The following is a 21,027-nucleotide window of genomic DNA, read 5'->3' on the forward strand; positions in this document are numbered from 1 at the left end:
CTAGTCCTTCTCCTCCCCGTGGGTGATGATGTGCACCAGGTTCTTATAGTCCAGGTTGCCGGTCACGTCCGGGGGGAAGGCGGCGAACATCTGCTCGATCTGCAACGAACCAGCAAGAGGTGCTGAGGGCTGAGTGCAGGGCGGCCGAGGGCGAGGCGGCTGGGCGGGGGGCGGACGTGGAGACGGGACCCCAGACCCCGCCAGGGAGGCCTTGTCACCCGCTGCTGCGGGGGCCACCAGCCGCGGGTCACGCCCTTCTGGGGGCAGCCCGCAGCCCGCTGATCAGTGTGGGGCCGACGTGGGGCCTCTGGGAAGGGCTGTGCCCGCTCCAGGGCTCCCTGCGGGGTGATCAGCACGCTCTTTGGGGCCTAAATTGCGGGTCACCATCTCCCTCCGTGCCCTCCGGCTTCCTGGCCCGTCCTTGCTCCTCCACAGGTCTTGACCCCGAGGGCCGTCCTGTGGGGATGTTCCCGTGAACCAGCCTGTGTGGGTGAATCAGGGATGGCACACTCCAGTGCGCCAAGGGGCCGGGCAGGCTACGTAAGGGAGCCAGCTGGGCCTGGTGGGGACTGTGGCTAAGTGGAGACTCAGCCATCTGCGGAGGTGGCAGATGCTCAGGGCCAGCCGACTGTGGCCACGTGGCGAGGAGGTCAGTCCTATGACGGAATTTGATTCTTTGCAGGAAACTAGGAATCTGGTTTTTTCAAACATGCAACTTCCACATTGAAACAGTATTGGCTAGGAATGTTTTAAAACACGTATTGGCTAATAATAGGTGATACTTACATTGCCCTTATCTCATGTCAGCACTTTATACATATTGACTCATTTAACCCTCACAGCAGGAGCCACCTGCTCTTCTTGTCCCCACTTTACAGGTGAGGAAACTGAGGCACAGTGAGGTTAAGGAGTTTGTCGGAAGTCACAAAGCTGGTGGGAGGTGAAGCCTGGCTCTTTTCACTGCTTGAGTTTTGGGGTAAAATCTAAGTAAAATTTGTAGTAAAATGGGGAACTTGATGGAATCAGGCCTGAGAGGCTAAAGGGCTATTTTAAATACGCTCATTAAGGGTCATTAATAATAATGGCAGGACAGTTGCTTGTTCATACAGGACTTTTGCAAATTAGCAAAAGCGCCCCTTCTTCCGGGCACATTACTGCCACCTGCCAGAAAAAGTCATATATGCTGATTTTTAAAAAATGATAACAAGACACTTTACTGCCATCTGCTGGAAAACTAGTGCAACAAGCATATACTCTACCATATACATTACAACAGCGGCCAGGAGAATTGTGCAGTGTACAACCTACACGACAGTACGTGGTGACCCTGCTCACTGCCCTTACTCCAACAGAAAGTTGATGCTCTAACCAGGTCTCCACGCATTGCGAGGAAGGCAGAACCTGGAGTCAGACAGACCCGGGTTTGAATCCAGGCCCTGGCATTTACCACTAGTGTTGTCCTTTTAGGCAAGTGACTTGACTTCCCTGGGTCTCAGTTTCCCCATCTATAAAATTATAATAATGCTGGTCCCTACCTCATAGGGTGACTGAGAGAATGAAATAAGGGCTCAGTAAGGATAGCAGGTTCTCTCTCAGTGTGGGGTCAGGGGTGTTTTAGAAAAGGAGGGTCCCTAGAAGAGTGAGGCTGGGAGCTGGGGTGCAGTGTCCGAAGGGCCCTATTACCTCCTCCTTGGAAAACCTCTCTGCCTGTGTGGTCAGCATCTCCCGAACACTGCGAGAGAGAAAAGAAGGTGTTGGCCCCAGGTGTGTTGGGGGGAGCAGGGGACCCCCACGTCCTCCCCACGGATCCCACTCACTAATCAGCCTTGAGCACCCCCTTGCCCTCGGGGTCAAACACCTTGAACGCGTTGAGAATGGTCTCCTCGGGGTCCGCCCCTGAAACAGAAAACAGGGTGGAACTGTGCCGTGAGCGGCTGGGAACCCGTGGCCCCCAGAGGAGGGGCCCAAGTCCCCCCAAAGCTGGAGGGGCCAGAGCAAAGCCGTTTTGCTGGGAGGAAAAGCCCGGCCTCCGTCCGAGCACGGAGCCTTGGTATTTTGAAAGAGCGGGCCAAGGAGCCGGCTGTTTCTGAGCAAACCAAGGTCAAACGTGGATCTGGATTTAGAAAGACTGGGATTCGAATCCTGACTCCAGCGCTGGCTGGCTGTGTGGCTGCAGGCAAGTGGCTTTCCGTCTCTGAGCCTCAACTCCTACCTGTGGACTAGGGGCGAGAATAGACCTACCTCCTAGATGCTGTTAAATGAGGTTGTGCTTAGCGTGGGGCCTGGCTCGGGGTGAGTGTTGGAGTGATGCCAGCTGCTGTTTTTGTTTTTTGGTGGGGAAGATCAGCCCTGAGCTAACATCCATGCCAATCCTCCTCTTTTTGCTGAGGAAGACTGGCCCTGGGCTAACATCCGTGCCCGTCTTCCTCCACTTTACGTGGCACGCCGCCGCAGCATGGCCTGACAAGCGGTGCGTAGGTCTATGCCTGGGATCCGAACCTGCAAACCCCAGGCCACCAAAGCGGAGCACGCACTCTCAACCGCTATGCCACCGGGCCGCCCCTCAGCTGCTATTTTTATTCTTTTGTTCCCCAGTGTTACTCTGCCTCTGTCTTCTGCTGATCCCCGTCTGTTCTCCTAGTGCTTTAATTCACGCCCGAAGATGAAGACAGACAGACACATACACACAGACAGACACACAGACGGGCACAAGCTCACCCTTCAGCTTCTCCCCAAACATCGTTAGGAACACGGTAAAGTTAATGGGACCTGGAGCCTCCTTCAGCATTTCTTCGATTTCCTCGTTTTTCACGTTCACACGCCCTAGGGCAGGAAGCGCACACTCAGAGCCCCGAGCCGGGACAGACACAGCTCACAGGGCGCTGGCATTCGCCCTTGTAATTCCACTTCAGGGAATCTAGTCTAGGAATAATCAGAGACAGCATGGACGGGGCCAGAGCCTCACGTGAGAAGATGTTCTCGACAGTGTTATTTATAATAGCCAGACAGCTGGAAACAACCCAGACAGTCGACATGGGGAGGGGTTAGTTATTTTTAAAATAGTGCCTTCAGAACCTGGAACATTTTATGCAGATATTTTAATATTTCACTCCAATGGGAAATGCTCATGTTATCAATTAGCCCTTCTCAGTTGGGGGGTGAGAGAGACAGATCAGAATCACCTGAGTGGAATTTTTCAAATTATACCTGTTGTCCATAGCTTTGATATTCTGATATACCTGCGCTAGCCCCTGCCACAAGCCCATGTAGTACCCTTGTGAAAATTAGAAAAAGCCACCCCTTCTTAAGATAATTTATGTTTTAAATGTAAAAATGTACAGTGGCTACATATATGAATAGTATCCTGTAGAATTGTGCAGTGCACAACCTGCACAGCTGTTCATGGTAGCCCTGAGTTCTGGGGGTGGTTCTGGGGGTGGGGGTGGAGGGGGTGTGCGTGGTGGCAGGTTGGACATGCATATTTTGAAAAAGCTCTATGGACTCATGTTCACACTATTGAGATGTCAAATTTAAAAAGCTAAATCCAAAATAGAATGATTCCAGTCGTTAAACACACACACACACACACACACACACACACACACACACACACACACACAAGATCTGCCTAGAAAAGACTTAGAGGCTAAAATGTTAACCGTGGAGTGTTGCCTAATGGGTTTGTTGTTTTCTTATTTATACTTCTCTGAATTTTCCAGGTTTTCTATTGTGAGCTGGCATTGCATTCAAAATCACACACACAACTTATTTTAAAAGAAAAATTAGATATGTGAAGACACTCAAAGATGAAACACTTCTTTCCTATCCTCTGAAATTTGTCTTAAAGGCCACTCGTGGTTGAGCCATTGGTTTGGAAAATGACAAGCTCTTCCCCTTGTGGGTGGTCCCGCCCCCCGCCCCTCGTGGGCGTGGGGTGAGGAGACCTTCCTGCGGGCCCAGAGGGGGCGACATACCGAGAGCAGCGAAGGTGTCCCTCAGGTCATTCTTGTCGATGAAACCGTCTCTGTTCTGGTCCATGATGGTGAAGGCCTGTGAGAGGGAGGTGGTCAGCCACTCAGTCCGGGAGGAAGGAGGGGAGGATCCCAAGGGGCTGGGCCACGGGCAGGGGAAGTGGATTCTGGGATTTTCCAGGAGCATCGAAGGACATTAGATCCAGAGTCAAAGATTTAAAACAGTCTGGCGAGTCCTCAAAATGTTAGGCACAGAGTCACCATCTGATCCAGCAATTTCCACTGCTGGGCATCCACCCAGGAGAATTGAAAACGTCTCCACACACAAATCTGTGCACAAGTGTCCATATCCACTCAGTAGCCACGATATTGCTCACAGCCAAAAACCGGAAACAGCCCACATGTCCATCAACCGATGATGGATAATAAAATGTGGTCTATCCGCACTATAGAATATTAGGGATATATAGCTCATATATAGAATATATGATTCCATTTCTATGAAATGTCCAGAATAAGTCATCCACAGAGACAGAAAATAGGCCAGTGTTGCCAGGGCTGGGGGGAAGGGGGAGAGGGAGGTGACTGCCAGTGGGTGTGAGATTTCTTTTTGGGTGATGAAAACGTTCTGACATTAGATACTGGTGATGGTTGCTAAATTCTGTGAGGACACTAAATAACCACTTACTTTAAGAAGGTGAATTTATGGCGTGTGAATTATATCCCTGTAAAGCTGTTATTAGAAAAAAACAAGCTAAAAACTGGGGTCTCATCTGCCCCCCAACTCACAAGCCCACGTTATCTGTAAAATGGGCCCGGTGGTCTTTGCCCACCGGCTCCCAGGGAGACGCTGAGAGCTCTGCCAACGCCCAGGGATTTCACAAACGACAGGGCAGCTCCACGTGCTTCGAGTTCTCTGGTGCAGCTGGTTCCTGAAGGTACGTGCCCCCTGCCCACGCCCCCACAGCTGATCTCATTCCAGAGGTGGGGACAGGGGGATGGGAGGGGTGCTGTTTTCCCCCTGGAAGGGGACTATTTCAAGTTCAATGTGACATTTCATCCAGGAACTCCTCTTTCCTGGGGGCCTGTGGGACATGGCATTCCTGCGATCTGAAAGTTAGTGGGGACAGGGGCTGGCCCCGTGGCATAGTGGTTAAGTCTGGCACACTCCGCTTCGGTGGCCAGGGTTCGTGGGTTCAGATCCCAGGCTTGGACCTACACCACGCACCAAGCCATGCTGTGGCAGCAACCCACATACAAAATAGAGGAAGACTGGCACAGATGTTAGCTCAGGGCAAATCCTCCTCAAGCAAAAAAAAGAGGAACATTGGCAATGGATGTTAGCTCAGAGTGAAATCTTCCTCACCAAAAAAAAACAATGAAAGTTAGTGAGGACAAAAGGCAGAAGTGTGCATGTCCCATTGGAAGCCCCAAGTGGTTTCCCCTTTGATGTAAAACACACTGGCCTCTTTAGCATATTTCCTCTGAAGGGCCAGGTGAGCGTGTGGGTGACAGTGTGGGCCATCGCCACGGCCGGAAGATGAATTCAGTCTGTCCTTCGAAGCCTCCGGGCAGTGGCTTAATTTTGCCTAATTGGTGTTTAGATTTGCTTCATAAGGCGCATCCCAGCGAACATGATGGGGTTTCAGACCTGCCTAGTATTCGACAAGCCAGGGCTATAACATTTAAAATCCAAGAGATACCGCTTTTCATCTCAGATTGGCAAAAATATTTCAGGCTATTAATACCCAGTGTTGATGGAGGTCCGGGGAGAAGGCGCTGTCTCGTCCCGGGGCTGGCGGGAGGCGGGGTTAGTCGAGCATTTCTGGAGGGCAGTGTGGATGGCTGGCCTACTCGGTTTTAGTTCCTTTTTTTTTCCGAGTTCCTTTGACCCAGCAGTTCTGCTTTTAGGAATTTACCCCAAGGAAATAACCAGAGATGCGAGCAAAGCTGTGTTCTTCGTAATAGTGAAACATACTAGACACGTGTAACACCCAACCAGAGGAAGTGGTTTAAATAAATGATAGACAATGTTGGTGCTGAATTGCTCAAAGCAAGATAGCAGATAGTAGTCAGTGTGCACAGGAGATCGTAACTTTAACAAATGTACAGTCGGGCGTCGCTGAACGACAGGGATAGGTTCTGAGAAACGCGTCGTCAGGTGATTCTGTTGCTGTGCGAACATCATCGAGTGTGCTTACACAAACCCAGATGGTGAGCCCACTGCACACCTAGGCCCTATGGCACTAATCTTACGGGACCACCGCGGATATGCGGTCCGTCATTGACTCAAACATTGTTGTGCAGCTTATAACTGTATACATATATAACAAAAATTACTCGAAGTATGTATAGGAAAATGCTAACTGGTCGTCTGTGGGTCATAGAATTGTAGGTCATTTGTATTTTCTTCTTCGTGTGCTTCTGAAATTTTCCCCTACATTTTCAACAAGAAATATGCTTTACTTTGAGGATCAGCCAAGTTATTAAAAATAATTTCTTTAAGTGGTTCACGCACACCTTCAGACTGAATTGGGGGTTGTTTGGAGGATAAAGACGTCTAACCAGGAGGTCCCTGCTGGGGATCTGGGACGAGCGGAAGGCTCTTTCTAACCGGTGGGAATCTCCCTCCGGGTGGAGGATTCAACAGCTGCACTCACCTCCTTGAACTCCTGGATTTGGGTCTGTTCAAACATGGAGAAGACATTGGAATTGGCGCCATCCGCTCTTTTCTTGGCTTTCTTCGGTGACTGGGGGGGAGAGAAAAGCATGGATGGAAAGAGTCAGAAGCGGGACTTAGGAAACTAGGTGAAGGGCCATCTCTGGGTGAGCCTTGGCTGCTCGTCTGTGAAGTGGGTGGATGGTCCCCACACGCATCTCAACACGGTGATCCTGGAGGGATGCAGGCCCCGAAATAACGGCTCTCGAAGGCACCTTGCTCCTGGAGAATGAGAGATGGTGGATCCTGCAGCATCCTTTGCAAACTAGGGAGGTGGAGGCGCGTCCCTGGGGGCGGGGGCCGCCCTTGGAGATCAGCCCCGGCAGGACCCGGCCGCGTTTGTTCCCGTGCGTTTCACAAAAAGTTCAGTCATGCACAGAAGGAGAATTGATCGGAGGGGAAAAAAAAGTCGGGCTCACCAAACCGTGAGGAATGCCGAGATGAAATGACACTTTTTCAGGGTGTTAAAACCCAACCGCTCCCCCCCGACACACGCCATTCTCCCTTGCTCCAAATGGCAGCGAGACCTCCTCTCTAGATGTTCCGTCCGCGCACCGTGTGAACAGTGCATTCTCCACCCCACTTCCCTCTGACTTCAAATAGTTACAGCAAACGCTTGAACCCTGCACATGCGTTATTTCATCTAACCCTCATAACTGTTCTGCCTAGGAGATGCTGTTATCACTGTTGCCATTTTCCTGGGGAGGCAGCTGAGGTTCAGACGGGTTGGGTCACTTGCCCACGGTCACACAGCCACAAAAAAGCAGTGCCGGCGTTGACCTGGGGTGTCTGCCTCCAGAGTCCGTGCCCCAGCCACTCTCCTACGCTGACCCTTATTTGGGGGCTTCCTGCTTGGGGAGGGGGACACCCAACGGAACAACACGGGGAGAAAGGTTCTAAATTTGCAAGTTCAAAAGGTGAAGACAAAAAGATTCTTTTCCCCGGCTGCCTGAACAAGAGAAAAGAATTACAATTTGATCCTTAAAAGCATTCAATCCCATTTCTTAAGCCCTGGGAGTTATCGATTCCCCGAGAGGTCAGTAGACAAGCCATAAAAAAGCCAACGCTTTTATTTTGTTTTTGTGAGTCCCCGGGAGCTGCTATTTGTGGCTTATGGGGCATCGATTGGGGGTCCTCTGCGCGCACACAGCGAGCGGCGCTCCTTCCACCAGGTCTGGGGCCCTTGAAAGCCGCCCTCCTCCCTCTCCCCCTTGGTCCTCTGCTTGTGGGTGGAGGCCCCTCCTCGCCCACGGAGCATCACTCGCTCCCAGCCTCGCTACTCACCATGGTGGGAAGGACACGGAGCCGCCTCTCTGGAAGGACCCCACAGACTGCCCTGCTCTCCTCGGCCCGGGAACAATAAATACTTCCTCTCCATGTTTAAAAATAACCCCATGACCACTTTTGGCAGTGCTAGGTGAGGCGGACACCACCTAAGGCCCCCCCACCCCATGCCGTTCTTCTGAAGTAAGGGCAGCTCACTCGCCACCGGGTGACACGTGAGACCCAAAGAGGCATTCAAGGTTAAAGAGACGGCGGCCGGCTGGCCGGCAGGGGAGGGGGGATGCTGCAGGCTTTCTGCGGTGCTGGGGCGGGCGACACTTGTGCTTGTCAGTTTTGAGAAAGAAAATGGCAGAGAGAGGAGACTTAAAATTCTCTGACATGATCAGGCATGGGTCCCGCCTCAGGGCCTTTGCACCTGCCGTTCCCTCTGCCTAGAATGCTTTTCCAGCAGATGTCTGCGAGGCTCTCTCCCTCACCTCCTTCAGCTCTTTGCTCAGATGTCACCTTCTCAGTGACGCCTCCCCACTGCCCTATTTAAAGTAGCCCTTCACCCCCGCCCTCCAGAGCCCCTTCTCTGCTTCGTTTTTCTCCACAGCCTTCATCACTTCCTGACATACCATGTAATTCACTTACTTATTTAGTTCGGGGTCAGGGGACAGCTGGCTCACGAGGGCAGGGCCTCCTTTGTTTCCTCCCCACTCTCTCCCTGGCTCCCAGCTCACAGTGGGCACAAAGCAGCTCTTCAACAAATGTTTGTTGATTCACTGAAGAAATGACTCCAACTTACCACGTGCTTCTGTGCGCTCAGCTTCATGTGCACATGTCTCATGCTCATATTTAATTTTCCAACCCCCCTGTGGGGTAGGGACCACCTTTTCTTCCATGTCCCCATTTCACAGATGAGGAAACTGAGGCTGAGAGCTGAAGTGAGCAGCCTGGGGTCAGTCAGCAGTGATGGAGCGGGGAGTGGATCCGAGGCCCATTTGCCTCCAGGGTCCGGGCTCTCGGAAAGGGTGGTTTGGAGGCTCCATAGTTATTACTCTCTCCCCGGGGTAGCTTTCCTCCGTGGCCTCACCGGCAGCTCTGGGACCCAGGATCAAGTTGTGGCCTTGTTGAGCGGCCACTGGTGCCGGCTCCAGGGTTCACACCTCTGAGCAGGAGAACATTCTCTCGACTGTCCCTGGTGATGTGGCCACAGGCCGGTGGCTGGGCCAGCGTCCGTCCCCCTTTGTGGACCCTCTGTGTGCCAGGCCCGGTGCTGCTGCAGGGGAGACCACCACCAGTGACAGCTCCCTGTCCCCGTGACACTGTGTGCGAGGGGCAGAGGGACAGACATAAACAGACGCACGACCCACAGAATTTCAGGTAGTGACAATATTCCGTGGGATGACAGGGAGGGGTGTCCTCATACAGGCTGGGGGCCAGGGACAGCAGAAACCTCGCAGGAGGGTGGATGGGGCGTCTCCGAGGAGCAGCAGGGCCCGCGGTGCTGGAACAGAGCGAGTGAGGGGTCGGGGCACAAGGTGAGGCCAGCATGGCAGGCAGCGCAGATCACGGGAACGGCCGTGGGTTCATTCTAGAAGCCAGGCGGGCGGTGGGGAGTTCTAGGCAGGAGACCCTTGTCTAACCGGGCCCGGGGCTGCCACTGCCCAGGGGCGTCCTGATTGGGAACAAGACCAGCACCACTGAATGAGACCCTGTCAACCAGATCAATCCACAGACATGTTCTCAGTTGCTCTGATGTGCTGGAACCTTCTGTGGATGTTGCTGGAGAAAATGGGCAAGATCCTTGGCCCCCAGGAATGTGCAAACTAGTTGATAAACTGGTAACGCCGAGTTGCCCTCCTTGCCGAGAGCCTGCGTGGGAGTGTTAGAGCCTCTCCATCCGCCTGGGACGGTCTGAGGCGGTGGAGGGGAGTGACGGAGCTCGCACTCAGGCTGGGGCGTCACACAGAACTGCACTTGGACCCGGGCCCTGTGTGACCGTGGGCAAGTGACTCCAGCTCTCTGAGCACGTGGAGTGGGAACGATAAAAAGCCCGTCCTCATGAGGTTTTCTGGAAGGTTAAAGGAGGTGAGGCCCAGGCAGGCCCTCAGGAAGTGGAGCCGTCACTCACTTCCCTTCTCAAGTGAAAAAAAATTCAATTGTGGGGGCACTAACCCAAGGGCCATTTATTGGTGTGACAAAAAAAAAAGTGGTTTTTTTCCCTCTCTCCGGTCACACATGGGTCAGAATTACCCAGGAGCCTCTCTAGCAGAATCTTTAATAACAAAAGGTGTGATTTCCTGTGTGTGCACAGACACATGTACACACACACTCGAGTGGGTGCGCACACCCACACACGCGCACACAGACATGCACAGATGAAACACACCCCTGCACTCGTGCACATACGCAGAGGCACACGCTCATGCACACAAGCATGCTCACGCAGACGGGCTAGAAGAGCCCTTCTGTCCAGCTCTCTGTCAACACAGAATAAATGTTCCCCCGCTCAGCGTGCTCCACGGACTCTCGTTAGAAGGCCGTGCGAGCAGCCAGTAGTGGTAAACGGCCGAGCAGCAAGGTCACTGCCCCACGGCGGGTGTGCAGAGCTCGGTGGGGTTGGGGTTAGGGTGGGCTCGGGCCCTCCAGAGGCGGTGGTGTGTAAGTGTGCCCCCGAAGGGCACTCACACACTAGGCCCCCGAGACACCGTTTATTCCCCTGGGCCTTTGGGAGGGCGCTGGGGGGGGAGTTCTGGCTCACCAGCTGGAGGTGTGGGGCCTCAAACAGGGCCCTGACCCTCCTCTGGAGAATGGAGACCATAGTAGCGCACACCCCGCAGGGCTGTTGGGAGGACTGAGTCAGATGCTGTGTGTCGGGGGATCCTGGGAACAGGGTGTGGGGCACGTGGCGGCTGGGACTGGGCCCCAGGCTGTGGGTCAGGGCTGGGGCTCTGCTGAGAGAACCAGAGATGCAGAGGCTCCCGCCTTGCAGATGGGCTGGGTCTCCCCTGGGCTGGGAGCGGAGAATCTGGGGAGACCTGGGGTTTGGGTCTGTGCAGACTTCAGGATCAACCACAAGTGCATCCGGGAGGGAGAGGGTGGGCTGGGGCTCCTCTGCCCTCAGGCTGGAGGGGCTAAGACATCCTGCCTGTGAACCACCGGCCCCCAGGGCCGAGACCCCGACCTCTCTACTGCCCATGGGCTTCCTACAGCTGAGGAGTGTCCAGCAACCAGACCTGCATTCCATGGGGCCGAAGAGAAAATAACTGCCCACCTGACGTGCTCAGAAGCCAGAGAGAAGAACACTGGGCAGGAGAATCAGAACAGCAACTTCCAGAACAATCAGAAAACAAACCTAGTGTATTAGTTTCCTGTTGCTGCTATAAATATATGGCAATAAATTTGGTGGCTTAAAACAGCACCCGTTTATTACCTTGCAGTTCGGGAGGTCAGAAATTGGAAATGGGGCGGCTGGGCTGCGTTCCCTCTGGAGGCTCTGGTGGGGAGTCCATGCCTTGCCTTTTGCAGCTTCTGGAGCCTGCCCACATTCCTTGGCTCGTGGCGGCGTCACTTCAGTCCCTGACTCCAACCTCTCTGGCCCTCCAGCCTCTCTTCCATCTTCTAAGGACCCTGCGATGGCCCTGGGCCCACCTGGGTGATCCAGGATGCTCTCCCCATCCCCAGATCCTTAGTCACGTCTGCAAAGTGCGCTTCGCCGTGTAAGCTAATATACTCAGGGATTCTGAGGATGAGGACGTGGGCGTCTCTGGGGAACTTTTATGCTGCCGACCGCATCTAGAGAAATAGAATGGCCGAAGGAAACAGATCATCAGCTGAGTAATATTAATTACAACATTAAAACTTAAGTGTGTTAAAATTCATGGAACTCTACACCAAAAAAAAAGGTCAGTTTATTGAATAGTAATTTTAAAAATTACCCATTGACAATTTTAAAAGAAGGGGTGAGGAGAGGGAAACAATGTAACTAGTGCTTATAGACACACACTGCTTTTCAGCAAGAATGATTTCGACCCCCCATTCAAAGGACATCAATTACTTACCTATTTATTGAAGCCCTACGATGTGCAGGCCCATTCTAAGGGCCTGATGTACATTAGTAAAGTTTCGTTCAGGTAGGGGAGAGACACACATAATCAGTTTAAATTTGAGAAAAGTAGAAATTATGCTCAACTGTAACACGGCACAATAATCGTCTATGTTGAAAATGTAGTGGTACGTGATTTTTTAAAGCCCAAGTATTGATTTACTCCATGAAAGTAAAGCTGAAAAAAAAAAAACCTTAGAGAAATTCATGTGAAACCCAAAAATGTCTTCCTGGAGGTTTAAGAACTGATTTCTAAACAAAAAAATTCAGTAGATGAATTACAGAAAAGGATGGTCGCGGCTGCAATCCAGAAAGTGGCCTGGAAGATGCGCGGGAAATAGCTCAGAGCCCCGGAAGGAGACAAGAAAGTTTTCTGCAGCTGAGGAGAAGGGAATCTATAGATTGGAAGGACTCCCAGCTCCGTGCTGGATCATGAGGGAGAAACGCGCCTCGAGGTACAGCCTGGCGAAATTCGCGGACTCCAGGATTAAGAGAAAATCCGACATATTTCCAGGCAGAAAGAACACAGCTCCAGTGGGAAAAACCTGACTGTCATCAGACGTTTCCTGGGCAACCCCGGAAGCAAGGAGTCAGAGGACAGAGGGCTGTGGTCCCTGAGGTACTGGTCACCTGCCAGATGGAGGACAGGAGGGGCGTCTCCTACTGAGTCTCCTGGCGGTGGCCTCGTGTGGTAGCTCAGGGTTTTGGAATCAAATAATCCAGGGTCTGAGTCCAGGCTGGCTGTGTGGTCTTGAGCAGGTTTCTCTCTCTAGTCTCAGTTTCCTGGTCTGTGAAATGGGGACGACACAGCGCTCGCCTCGTGGGGTTGTCATGAGGATGAAATCAGGGCGTTGCGGGCCCTCGAGACACGTCAGCCACCGAGCTTAGTGGGGCGCTTGACTGGCAGACCCGGCGACCAAGACGTGGGGCCGGGACGTTTCCAACCTTTTCTCAGGCCTGGAAAACGTGTTCTAACTCGGTGGAGGGGGACCAATCCTCTCTCCGATGACCATTCACCGGGGAGGGCCTCAGGGCCAATGCCTCTGTTTGAACTCGAATCCAGCGCCTTCACCCGGATGGACTGTGTTTCCATGGGGAGCAGGGGGCTTGGAATGAGGGGGACAAGTCAGGGAACTTTGGGTTCCTATAAGCCTTCGGTTCTGCTTGGCTGATCCCTGCTCCTGGTATTTTTCTACAGTAAACATTAACATTTTACATTTTAAAACATATGGATGAGCAGGCAAAATGAATCTGTGGGGTTGCCAGATTTAGCAAAAAAGAAAAAAAAAACAGAACGCCCAGTTAAATCGGCATTTGAGATACATGACGATAATTGGGGATTTGGGGGCGCTGGGCATGTTCTGTTTCTTGACCTGGGAGCTGGTCACACACATGTCTTGTGTTTGGAAGATCTGTCGAGCTGTACTTTTATGACCTGTGGCCTGCCCTGTATGCATGTTACATGTCCATAAAAGTTCAAATTAATAGGACGTGAATGAATACATTCTTACTATAAAACGCTACAGAAATATTTTGACTAAAAAGCTTCCTTTTTTCTTGAGATCTGCTTTGGTGGCCCCGGGTTCATGGGTTCGGATCCCGGGCACAGACTGACGCACCGCTTGTCAAGCCATGCTGTGGCGGTGTCCCATATAAAGTGGAGGAAGATGGGCACGGATGTTAGCCCAGGGCCAGTCTTCCTCAGCAAAATAAATAAATAAATAAATAAAATAAAAAGCTTCCTTTCTGTCACTGCGGCCAAATCCTCCCCAGAGGGAACAGTGTTTGTGGTTTGGTGTGAAGTCTGTCAGACATTTTTTTTATTCTTTGCTTTTTTAAATCGAGATATACCTGTGGTAAGGTGCACGTCTCGTAAGTGCCCAGAGCGATGAGTTTTTACGTATGTCCACACCACATCACCACCCAAGTTGAGGCATGGAACATTCCAGCTCCCAGAGGGTTCCCTGGTACCCCGCCTTGTCAAAACCCCCAAAAGTAACCATTTTTTGACCTCTAGCGCCATAAATTAGTTTTGTTGTTCTAGAAGTTCAGAAAATTCCTCCCAGACTTTTTTTAAATAAAAATTTTATTTTAGAACTTAGAGAAAAGTGGCAGAGTCGCCACACGCCCCTCACCCGGTTTCCCTAATGTTAACATCTTACGTTTCCGTGGGGTGTTGGTCAAACTAGGAAACCGATGTTGGTACACTACTTTTGACTGAACTCCTGACTTGATCTGGATTTCACTGGTTTTTCCACTATTGTCCTTGTTTCTGTTCCAGGATCTAAGCCAGGATCCCACCTTGCACTTCTCCACTTCTCTCTGTCTCTCTCTCAGTCTCTCATTTGCACACACAAATATACATTTTCACGTTAACATCACACCACACATACATGCACATACAAATGTACTTTTTCACATTAATGGTGTCATCACACAGACACACACACACACACACACGGGCCACTGGGGCCTTTCTGGTCCACGAGGCGCCTGGGAGACGTCTGGAGAAGTGCCAGCCGTCACCTCGCTGAGGAGGCCGGAAGCGCCCTGGCACCCGGGGCAGAGCCGGGGCACGCCCTTCACCCTCGCTTAGAACACCAGCCGAGCAGGGCGCCAGGAACAAAACAAAGAAAAACCCAACCAATTTTTTTTTGCAAAGGATTAGATGTATTTTTAAAGAGGATTTAAATAGTCACGGTGGGGAAGTGGGAACACCGTGGGAAGCTCTCACGCCAGCCTGACTCTTTTGTCCTGTTTGCGTCTTGCATTTCACGTGAGGCGGTGGGAGCCAGCGTCTTTTCAGTTTTCGAGTCTTTTAAAGGTTTTGCTGCAGCCCAGCTGGGGGCATTTTTTAATTCGTATCATTTGCAGGTGCTTTTTCCTCTTTAGCTCCCGGAATTCGAGTCTAAGCCGTTATATCCCACCTTGTAAGGTAAAAAGGAAACCTTTCTCTGTATGGTTGTTTGATAAAAGCTCGTCAGCGGATCAAATGAGCACATCCGTTAACATCAGTAAACTGAAGAGCTCATCTAGCCACATATAATACTGAGGACGGAGCCTGGCACAGGGAAGTGCCACATAAGTGCCACGATGCTGCCACTGGAAGCGGCTTAGTGGGTCAGCTGGCGCGGGGCGGCATGGCCCTTTAAGGGGGGCGGTGAAGTCACCGTCTCCCATAGAACCAAGGCACACCGGGCCCTGCCAGCCCGGAGCCTGTCACCAAGTGATAGCGCTATCTCCCTGTGTCAGGGCCCCCGGGCGTCCGCGAGAGCCGCCAAGTGAGGAAGGCGGCTTCTGCAGAGTCAGACCCGGAGGACCCGGCCTCGTGCCCGGCGGAGACAGGTCGGCCACACCGACGGGGCACCCACGGTGGACCGAGCGCAACGTGGGCCAGCAGCACCAGCCAACCGTGCCTCGGTTTCCTCATCTGTGAATGGGGACAACAGTGGTCCTTACTTCAAAGTGTTCTTGTGAGGTGTGAGGGAGTTAACTAAGACTCGTAGAATGCTGGAACTCTGCCGGGCCCACGGTGAGTGTTCGCTGACTGTCAGCTCTTATTCCAGAGGGCTGGCGGCACCCACGACCGGGGAGATGGGGGTAAAAGCGGGAATATGTCAAATGTGAATCCATCGTCTCTCCTCTTCCTCTCCCGAGCCTTGTTCTGTTAATGGCTTCACCGCTCTCTTAGGCACCCAGACCAGAATCCTCTGCCATCTTGATTCTGCCCCACTGGCAGCAAAGTCTGTCTCTTCTGCCTTTAAAATGTCTTGCAAATCCTTTTCCCTCAGCCCTGCCCCAAGTCTGGCGTATGGTGGTAGATCTCGATTTCTTTGGGGCCTCTCCCCTCTTGCTTTTCCACACACCCCCACTTCAAATACTTTCCCCCATGTCCAGTTCTGTTGATGACCCACATGTGTTCCAGAACTCTCAATGGCTCCCCACTACCTCAGGAGGAAATCTTCCCCTCCTTGGCCCAACAGTTAAGATCTTTTACCACTTGACCCTGACCTACCAGAATGTTACAATGATTGAAAGCTGGGTTCCAGGTCAGCTCCTCCACTTCCTTGACTGTGAGGCTCTGGAGAAATGACTTAACCACCCTAAACCTCAGATTCCTTACTTGATAAATGGGGGAAACAATAGTGCCGACCTCCGAAGATTGTTTTTAAAGTAAAACTAGATAATTGTGATACTACTGATAGCAGCTAACATTTATTGTGTGCTCACTCTGTGCCAGGCGCTGTTGCAGGTGCCGTCCACGTGGTAACTCATGCAGAGCGTGTAAATGGCTTTGCACGGTGCCGGGCACAGAGTACGTGCGCCATGGGTGCATGCGTGTGTGTGTGGTTATCGTTGGTTACCTTTTCAGCCTCATTTCCTTCTCCAGCCCCCACTCACCCTCCAGGCCCCTCATGCAGAGCTCTCAGGGGAAGAGGACCTGCGAACGTTGAATACGTTCATGTGTCAAGTTGTCCTTCCTTCAGTGACAGCTTCACACGGACACACACGAGCTGGCCGAGCGTGAGCGGGGCATGTGCGGGTCTTGGAGGGGACATTCAGGCTTGTGCTGGACCCTTGGGGGCAGGTTATAAGGCCTGGGGAAAGCAGCCACTGCACCACCCAGCCACCGCACCGTGAGCTCACCAACTGAGGTCCCCAAAGAAATCAAATCGTCGTTGCCCCACTTACCTAGAGCTTCCTGTGTGGCAGGCACTGTGCTAAGTTGATAAGCTGAGGCTTATTTCATCCTCACAACAACACTGTGGGGAAGGTCCTGGTATTGGACCCATTTTCCAGATGAGGAAACTGAGGCTCAGAGAAGAGCGGTGGCTCCCCAGGGCCCACTGCTGGTGCGGGCGGACGCGAACCCAGAGTGTCAGGCTCCTCCACCACGCTTTTCCCTGGTGCTCCTGTTTCAGGCCTGGGGACGGGACACCAGCTCTCCCCACCCTCAGGGAGCCCGGCCCCAGGCGGCCAGACAAGCTTTGGTGGCTTTTTCTCTCCCGCTATTTTTAGCCCTTGGTCATCTGCCCCGCCTGTGTGGGGGACAGAGGCACCCAGGCAATTCCATTTTTACCGGTGCCCTTCAGATGCCCGCCCGCCCCGCCGCCCACGGGCCCAGCTGTCCCGTGCGTGCCTGGCGTGCCGGGGGCATTGTTGCCCTCGCTGGGGCCCGATGCCAGATGCCAGCAACAGCTGCGGCCCCCGCCCCTCCTCCGCCGCCCTGCGGGGCCCTCTGCCGGGCCTGGGGCTGCTGGAGGCCGCGCGCCGGCTGCCCGGCACAGACGCGGCCCCCCGGGCTCTGACTCCGGAGCGGGGTGCCCGGCCTCCGCCCTGGCGACATGTGGGCCAGATCGGTCCTTGTCACGGGCAGGGGGCTGTCCTGGCGCCGCGGACGCGGAGCAGCATCCCTGGCCTCCACCTCGCAGACGCCAGTAGCACCCCCGCCCCCAAACTGTGACAAGCAGAAATGTGGCCAGGCCAGGCATTGCCACTGTCCCCTGGGGGACATCATCCCGGGTGGAGAACCACTGACCTAGAGAGTTACTACTAGGACGGGAGGAACCCCTGAGGGTGGTGCGGGGGCGCTGAAGTCCACCGACCACCCTCGCCTCTCCTCCTGGGTCTCCCGGCCCCGCCTTGGGCAAGGAGGGGAATCTGGGGTCAGATCCGGGATAGAACGCTCCCTCTGCCGCTTGTCTGCGGGGGATGGAGGGCAGCCGGCTTCTCCTGCCTGAGTCGCCAACCCAAATGGGTTGGGTGAGAACACCAGCCTCCTGGGGGCGCTGTGAGGCTGGACTGAGATAATGCTGAACAAAGTGCAGCTTCGTGTTGCCTTCCAAGGTCTTCCTCCTCCTCTGTCCTCGGGTAATCTGTGCCCGCCCGGATGAGAAGTCATGACTCTCTGCTCGTGGCTTTTCTGCCCACTTTTAGGTGAAAGACAGCCCTGAGGTCATTTAGTCTCAAATACAGCCTTACCTCAGTATTCGGAAGGTCCAGCCCTGAATGTAACCAAAATTCAAAACTTCTCCCCTGAATTCACATCAGCTCAGGCCTGTCCTGATGAAGTCCCTGTGACCACTCACCTGGCGATTCCAGCAGCCTCCCCACTGTTCTCCTCACTTCCTACCCTTGACCCCTGCAGCCTGTTGCTGGCCGGCGGCCAGAGCAACCTTTTCAAAAGAAGCAGCAGTCGTCACCCCCATACTTTCAAATGGCTGCCACTCTCTTAGGATAAAGCCTCTTCCATCTGTCTGGGCCCTTCTTCCCTCCCCTCTTTATCTGGGTCAGGGTTTCTCAATGTCATCATGCATGGCCCTAGAGCTTTCTTTCTGTCTCAGGTCTCAGAGGACACCTACAAAGGAGGACTAGCAAATACGTGGCCCATGGCATGCGCGCACCACTTCCTCATCCAGCGCCCCTGGCAGACATTGCTAATCAATCACAGTACTCTTTCTCATTGAGCAGGACGGCCATGCTCATTTGGAGTGGATGGGGGAGATGCGCTGACATCTGAGGATCTGACACCATCAGCACTATGGACATTCAGGGCCACGTAACTCTTCACGTGGGGGGCTGACCTGTGCATGGAGGATGTTAAGTAGCATCCCTGGCCTCTTCCCACCAGATGCCACCCCATCGTGACAATCAAAGATGTCTCCAGACATCGCCTCGTGTCCCCCCATTTGGGACTCACTGGTCTCGTGGACTCTGTTAATGTTCCCCCCTCCCCAGATGGAAGTCTCCAGCTCTGGGCTCCCCCCACCACAGTTGATTTCACGTTTATTTCTCTGTGTATTTGATGAGCATCTGACCCCTGCTTGGCTGTGCTCCACAGGCAGAGACTGTGCCCACCTCACTCACCGTTGCTTCCCCAGCACTCAGCACAGGGCCTGGCACATAGTAGGCACGCGATAGATATTTGTTCAATGACTGAATGATGCTCTGTTGCAGCATCCACTGCATCCTGCCTTCTCGTCCCGTTAGTCTATCTCTTCCTCTAGAACCTTCCAGGACAGACGGCGGGATTCCTGCATCCTTCTAGGGCCCTCAGTCCTGGCACATAGTAGGTGATCGCTATAGACTTGTCCCATGGAACTGAATTCAAAAGGGCCTGGGGATGGTCCCGGAGTGAGTCCAGAACACACGTGGGACAGACCTGGGCAAACCACCTATGCCATCTCTCTGGGGGCTGAGGTCACTGGTCCTCACCCCCCCACCTGTCCAAGGCTTCAGGCCAGCAAGGCCCCGTCTGGCTAAGAGAGCATCCGGTGACAGGCCTCAGGGGAATCTTCTTGAGCTGAATGTTGACATCACTCTTCACCCCCACCCCCAACCACGTCAGGGAGGTCAGGATGTCAGCTCACCTCCCCTGCCCGCTCCAAGTGAGCATCGCCATCCTGCCCAACAAGAAAGAGTGCTGTGATTGATTAGCAATGTCTGCCATGGGCGCTGGATGAGGGAGTGGTGCACGCATGCCATGGGCCATGTATTTGCTAGTCATCTTTTGTAGGTGTCCTCTGAGACCTGAGACAGAAAGAAAGCTCTAGGGCCAAGTGTGGCGAGGAGAACAGGAGAGAATTTGGGGGTTGGGACACACAACAGAGCAGTTCCATTTCCCCCGGAAAAGCCAGACAGAAAAGGCTAAGTTTGCCCTGCTCTCCTGGGTGACTTTGCAAAGGGAACAGGAGCTGGAGGGATTAAGGGGGAGCGTGTGTTAATATTTCTGTATCCCAACTCGGGGCCAGGGCATTTAACAAAAGACAAAAATAGACAGGAGGGATGGAAAAGACAAAGAGGGATGGACCATGGAATCCACTCTGGAATGAAGGTGTGAGGCCAGCTGGGGCCTCTGAGGTGAGTCATGGTTTCACAAGGGAAACAGGCCCAGGGAAGGAGCGGCTCTGCTGGTGCAGGGCCCAGAGCCTGTCCTCGGGGGAACGAGCGAGTGTTAACACAAATGCAGAAAGCAGGCTGATCTTATTCTGAACAGAGAGCCAGGACCCCGGGTCAGGGAGGATCTGTGGGTCACAGGAAACCCCAGCAGAAGCTTAAACTACTGGGGGATTAGTTCTCTCTCACAACAGGGAGTTTGGGAATAGTAGTTCCAGGCTTGTTCAGCAGCTGGACACGATCGGGGATCCTGGTGTCGTTTCTGTGGTTCTGTTGACTTTCCCTTTATGCTCCCAAGATGGCGGCCACAGATCCAAGTCGCCTGGGGTCACATCTCCAGGTTCAGAGCAGGAGGCGGCAGGGGGGAGGGGGGAGCGTTTCTTTTTCCTCCTTATCAGGGAGGAAAGTATCTTTCCCAGAGGTCCCCGGGAGACCAGAACAAGGTAAGGTGCGCATGTCTAGACCCAGCCTGGCCTACCTTCCTCGAGACCAAAGGCAAACGCCTGGACATAGCCAGAGTCCTGTGAGCAAGAAAAAAGATGGCAAATGGGTTTGTGGTGGGCAAGAAATAGCGTCTACTCACTCCCCAATATAGCTGAAGTAATATTTCCAAAAAATATGTAGTGGAACACAAAATGTTCCACAACAAAAAGCATGAGTCTAGTTAGATTCCTCAGTTGCAGAACTTCTCAGAGCCTTTAACAATAACAATTAGTATTTATTGAGCACTGACTACTTGCCAGGCACTGTATCAATTGCTTTGTGCCTAATATCTCATTAAATCCTTATAATAACTCCAGGGGACAGAGGAAGTGTAAACTAAAGAAGAGGGCAGAGCCAGGATTTGAACCCAGCATTCTGGTTCTAGACCACGATGCTTTACTGTATCCCACAGAGCAAACATTTACTAAAATGGACAAATTACTTCCCTTTGGGGAGATATTTTGCCAAGGCTGAAAGCCTGGAAATTTCCTCCCCCCTGCCCCGGGCTACCAGGAGAAGAATTCAAATTTAAATATTAGGTCCTGGGGCCAGCCTGGTGGCTTAGTGGTTAGGTTCGTGCACTC

The 21,027-nt window shown here is 53.0% G+C and overlaps 1 protein-coding gene across 1 annotated transcript; it reads right to left on the bottom strand.

Moving 5' to 3' along the window:
* Nucleotides 1-6,715, bottom strand: MYL2 (myosin light chain 2). Its single transcript, XM_058532271.1, has 6 exons — nucleotides 6,632-6,715; nucleotides 3,975-4,050; nucleotides 2,719-2,823; nucleotides 1,818-1,896; nucleotides 1,684-1,732; nucleotides 1-99 (listed from the first exon to the last, which is right to left on the bottom strand). The coding sequence occupies exons 1-6, from the start codon at nucleotides 6,665-6,667 to the stop codon at nucleotides 1-3; spliced, it is 444 nt and encodes a 147-aa protein (XP_058388254.1). The 5' UTR covers nucleotides 6,668-6,715.
* Between the last annotated feature and the right edge of the window lie 14,312 nt (nucleotides 6,716-21,027).

Source organism: Diceros bicornis, chromosome 35 (assembly GCF_020826845.1).
Source record: "Diceros bicornis minor isolate mBicDic1 chromosome 35, mDicBic1.mat.cur, whole genome shotgun sequence".
NCBI classification, from domain to species: domain Eukaryota; kingdom Metazoa; phylum Chordata; class Mammalia; order Perissodactyla; family Rhinocerotidae; genus Diceros; species Diceros bicornis.

Excerpts from the sequence above, each read along its gene's own strand:
- MYL2 (XM_058532271.1), bottom strand. The coding sequence starts at position 6,667 with ATGTTTGAACAGACCCAAATCCAGGAGTTCAAGGAG. Across the intron at positions 4,051-6,631 it reads AAATCCAGGAGTTCAAGGAG|GCCTTCACCATCATGGACCA; the intron begins GTGAGTGCAGCT and ends TCCCTCTCACAG. Across the intron at positions 1,733-1,817 it reads GGGGTGCTCAAGGCTGATTA|TGTTCGGGAGATGCTGACCA; the intron begins GTGAGTGGGATC and ends TCTCTCTCGCAG.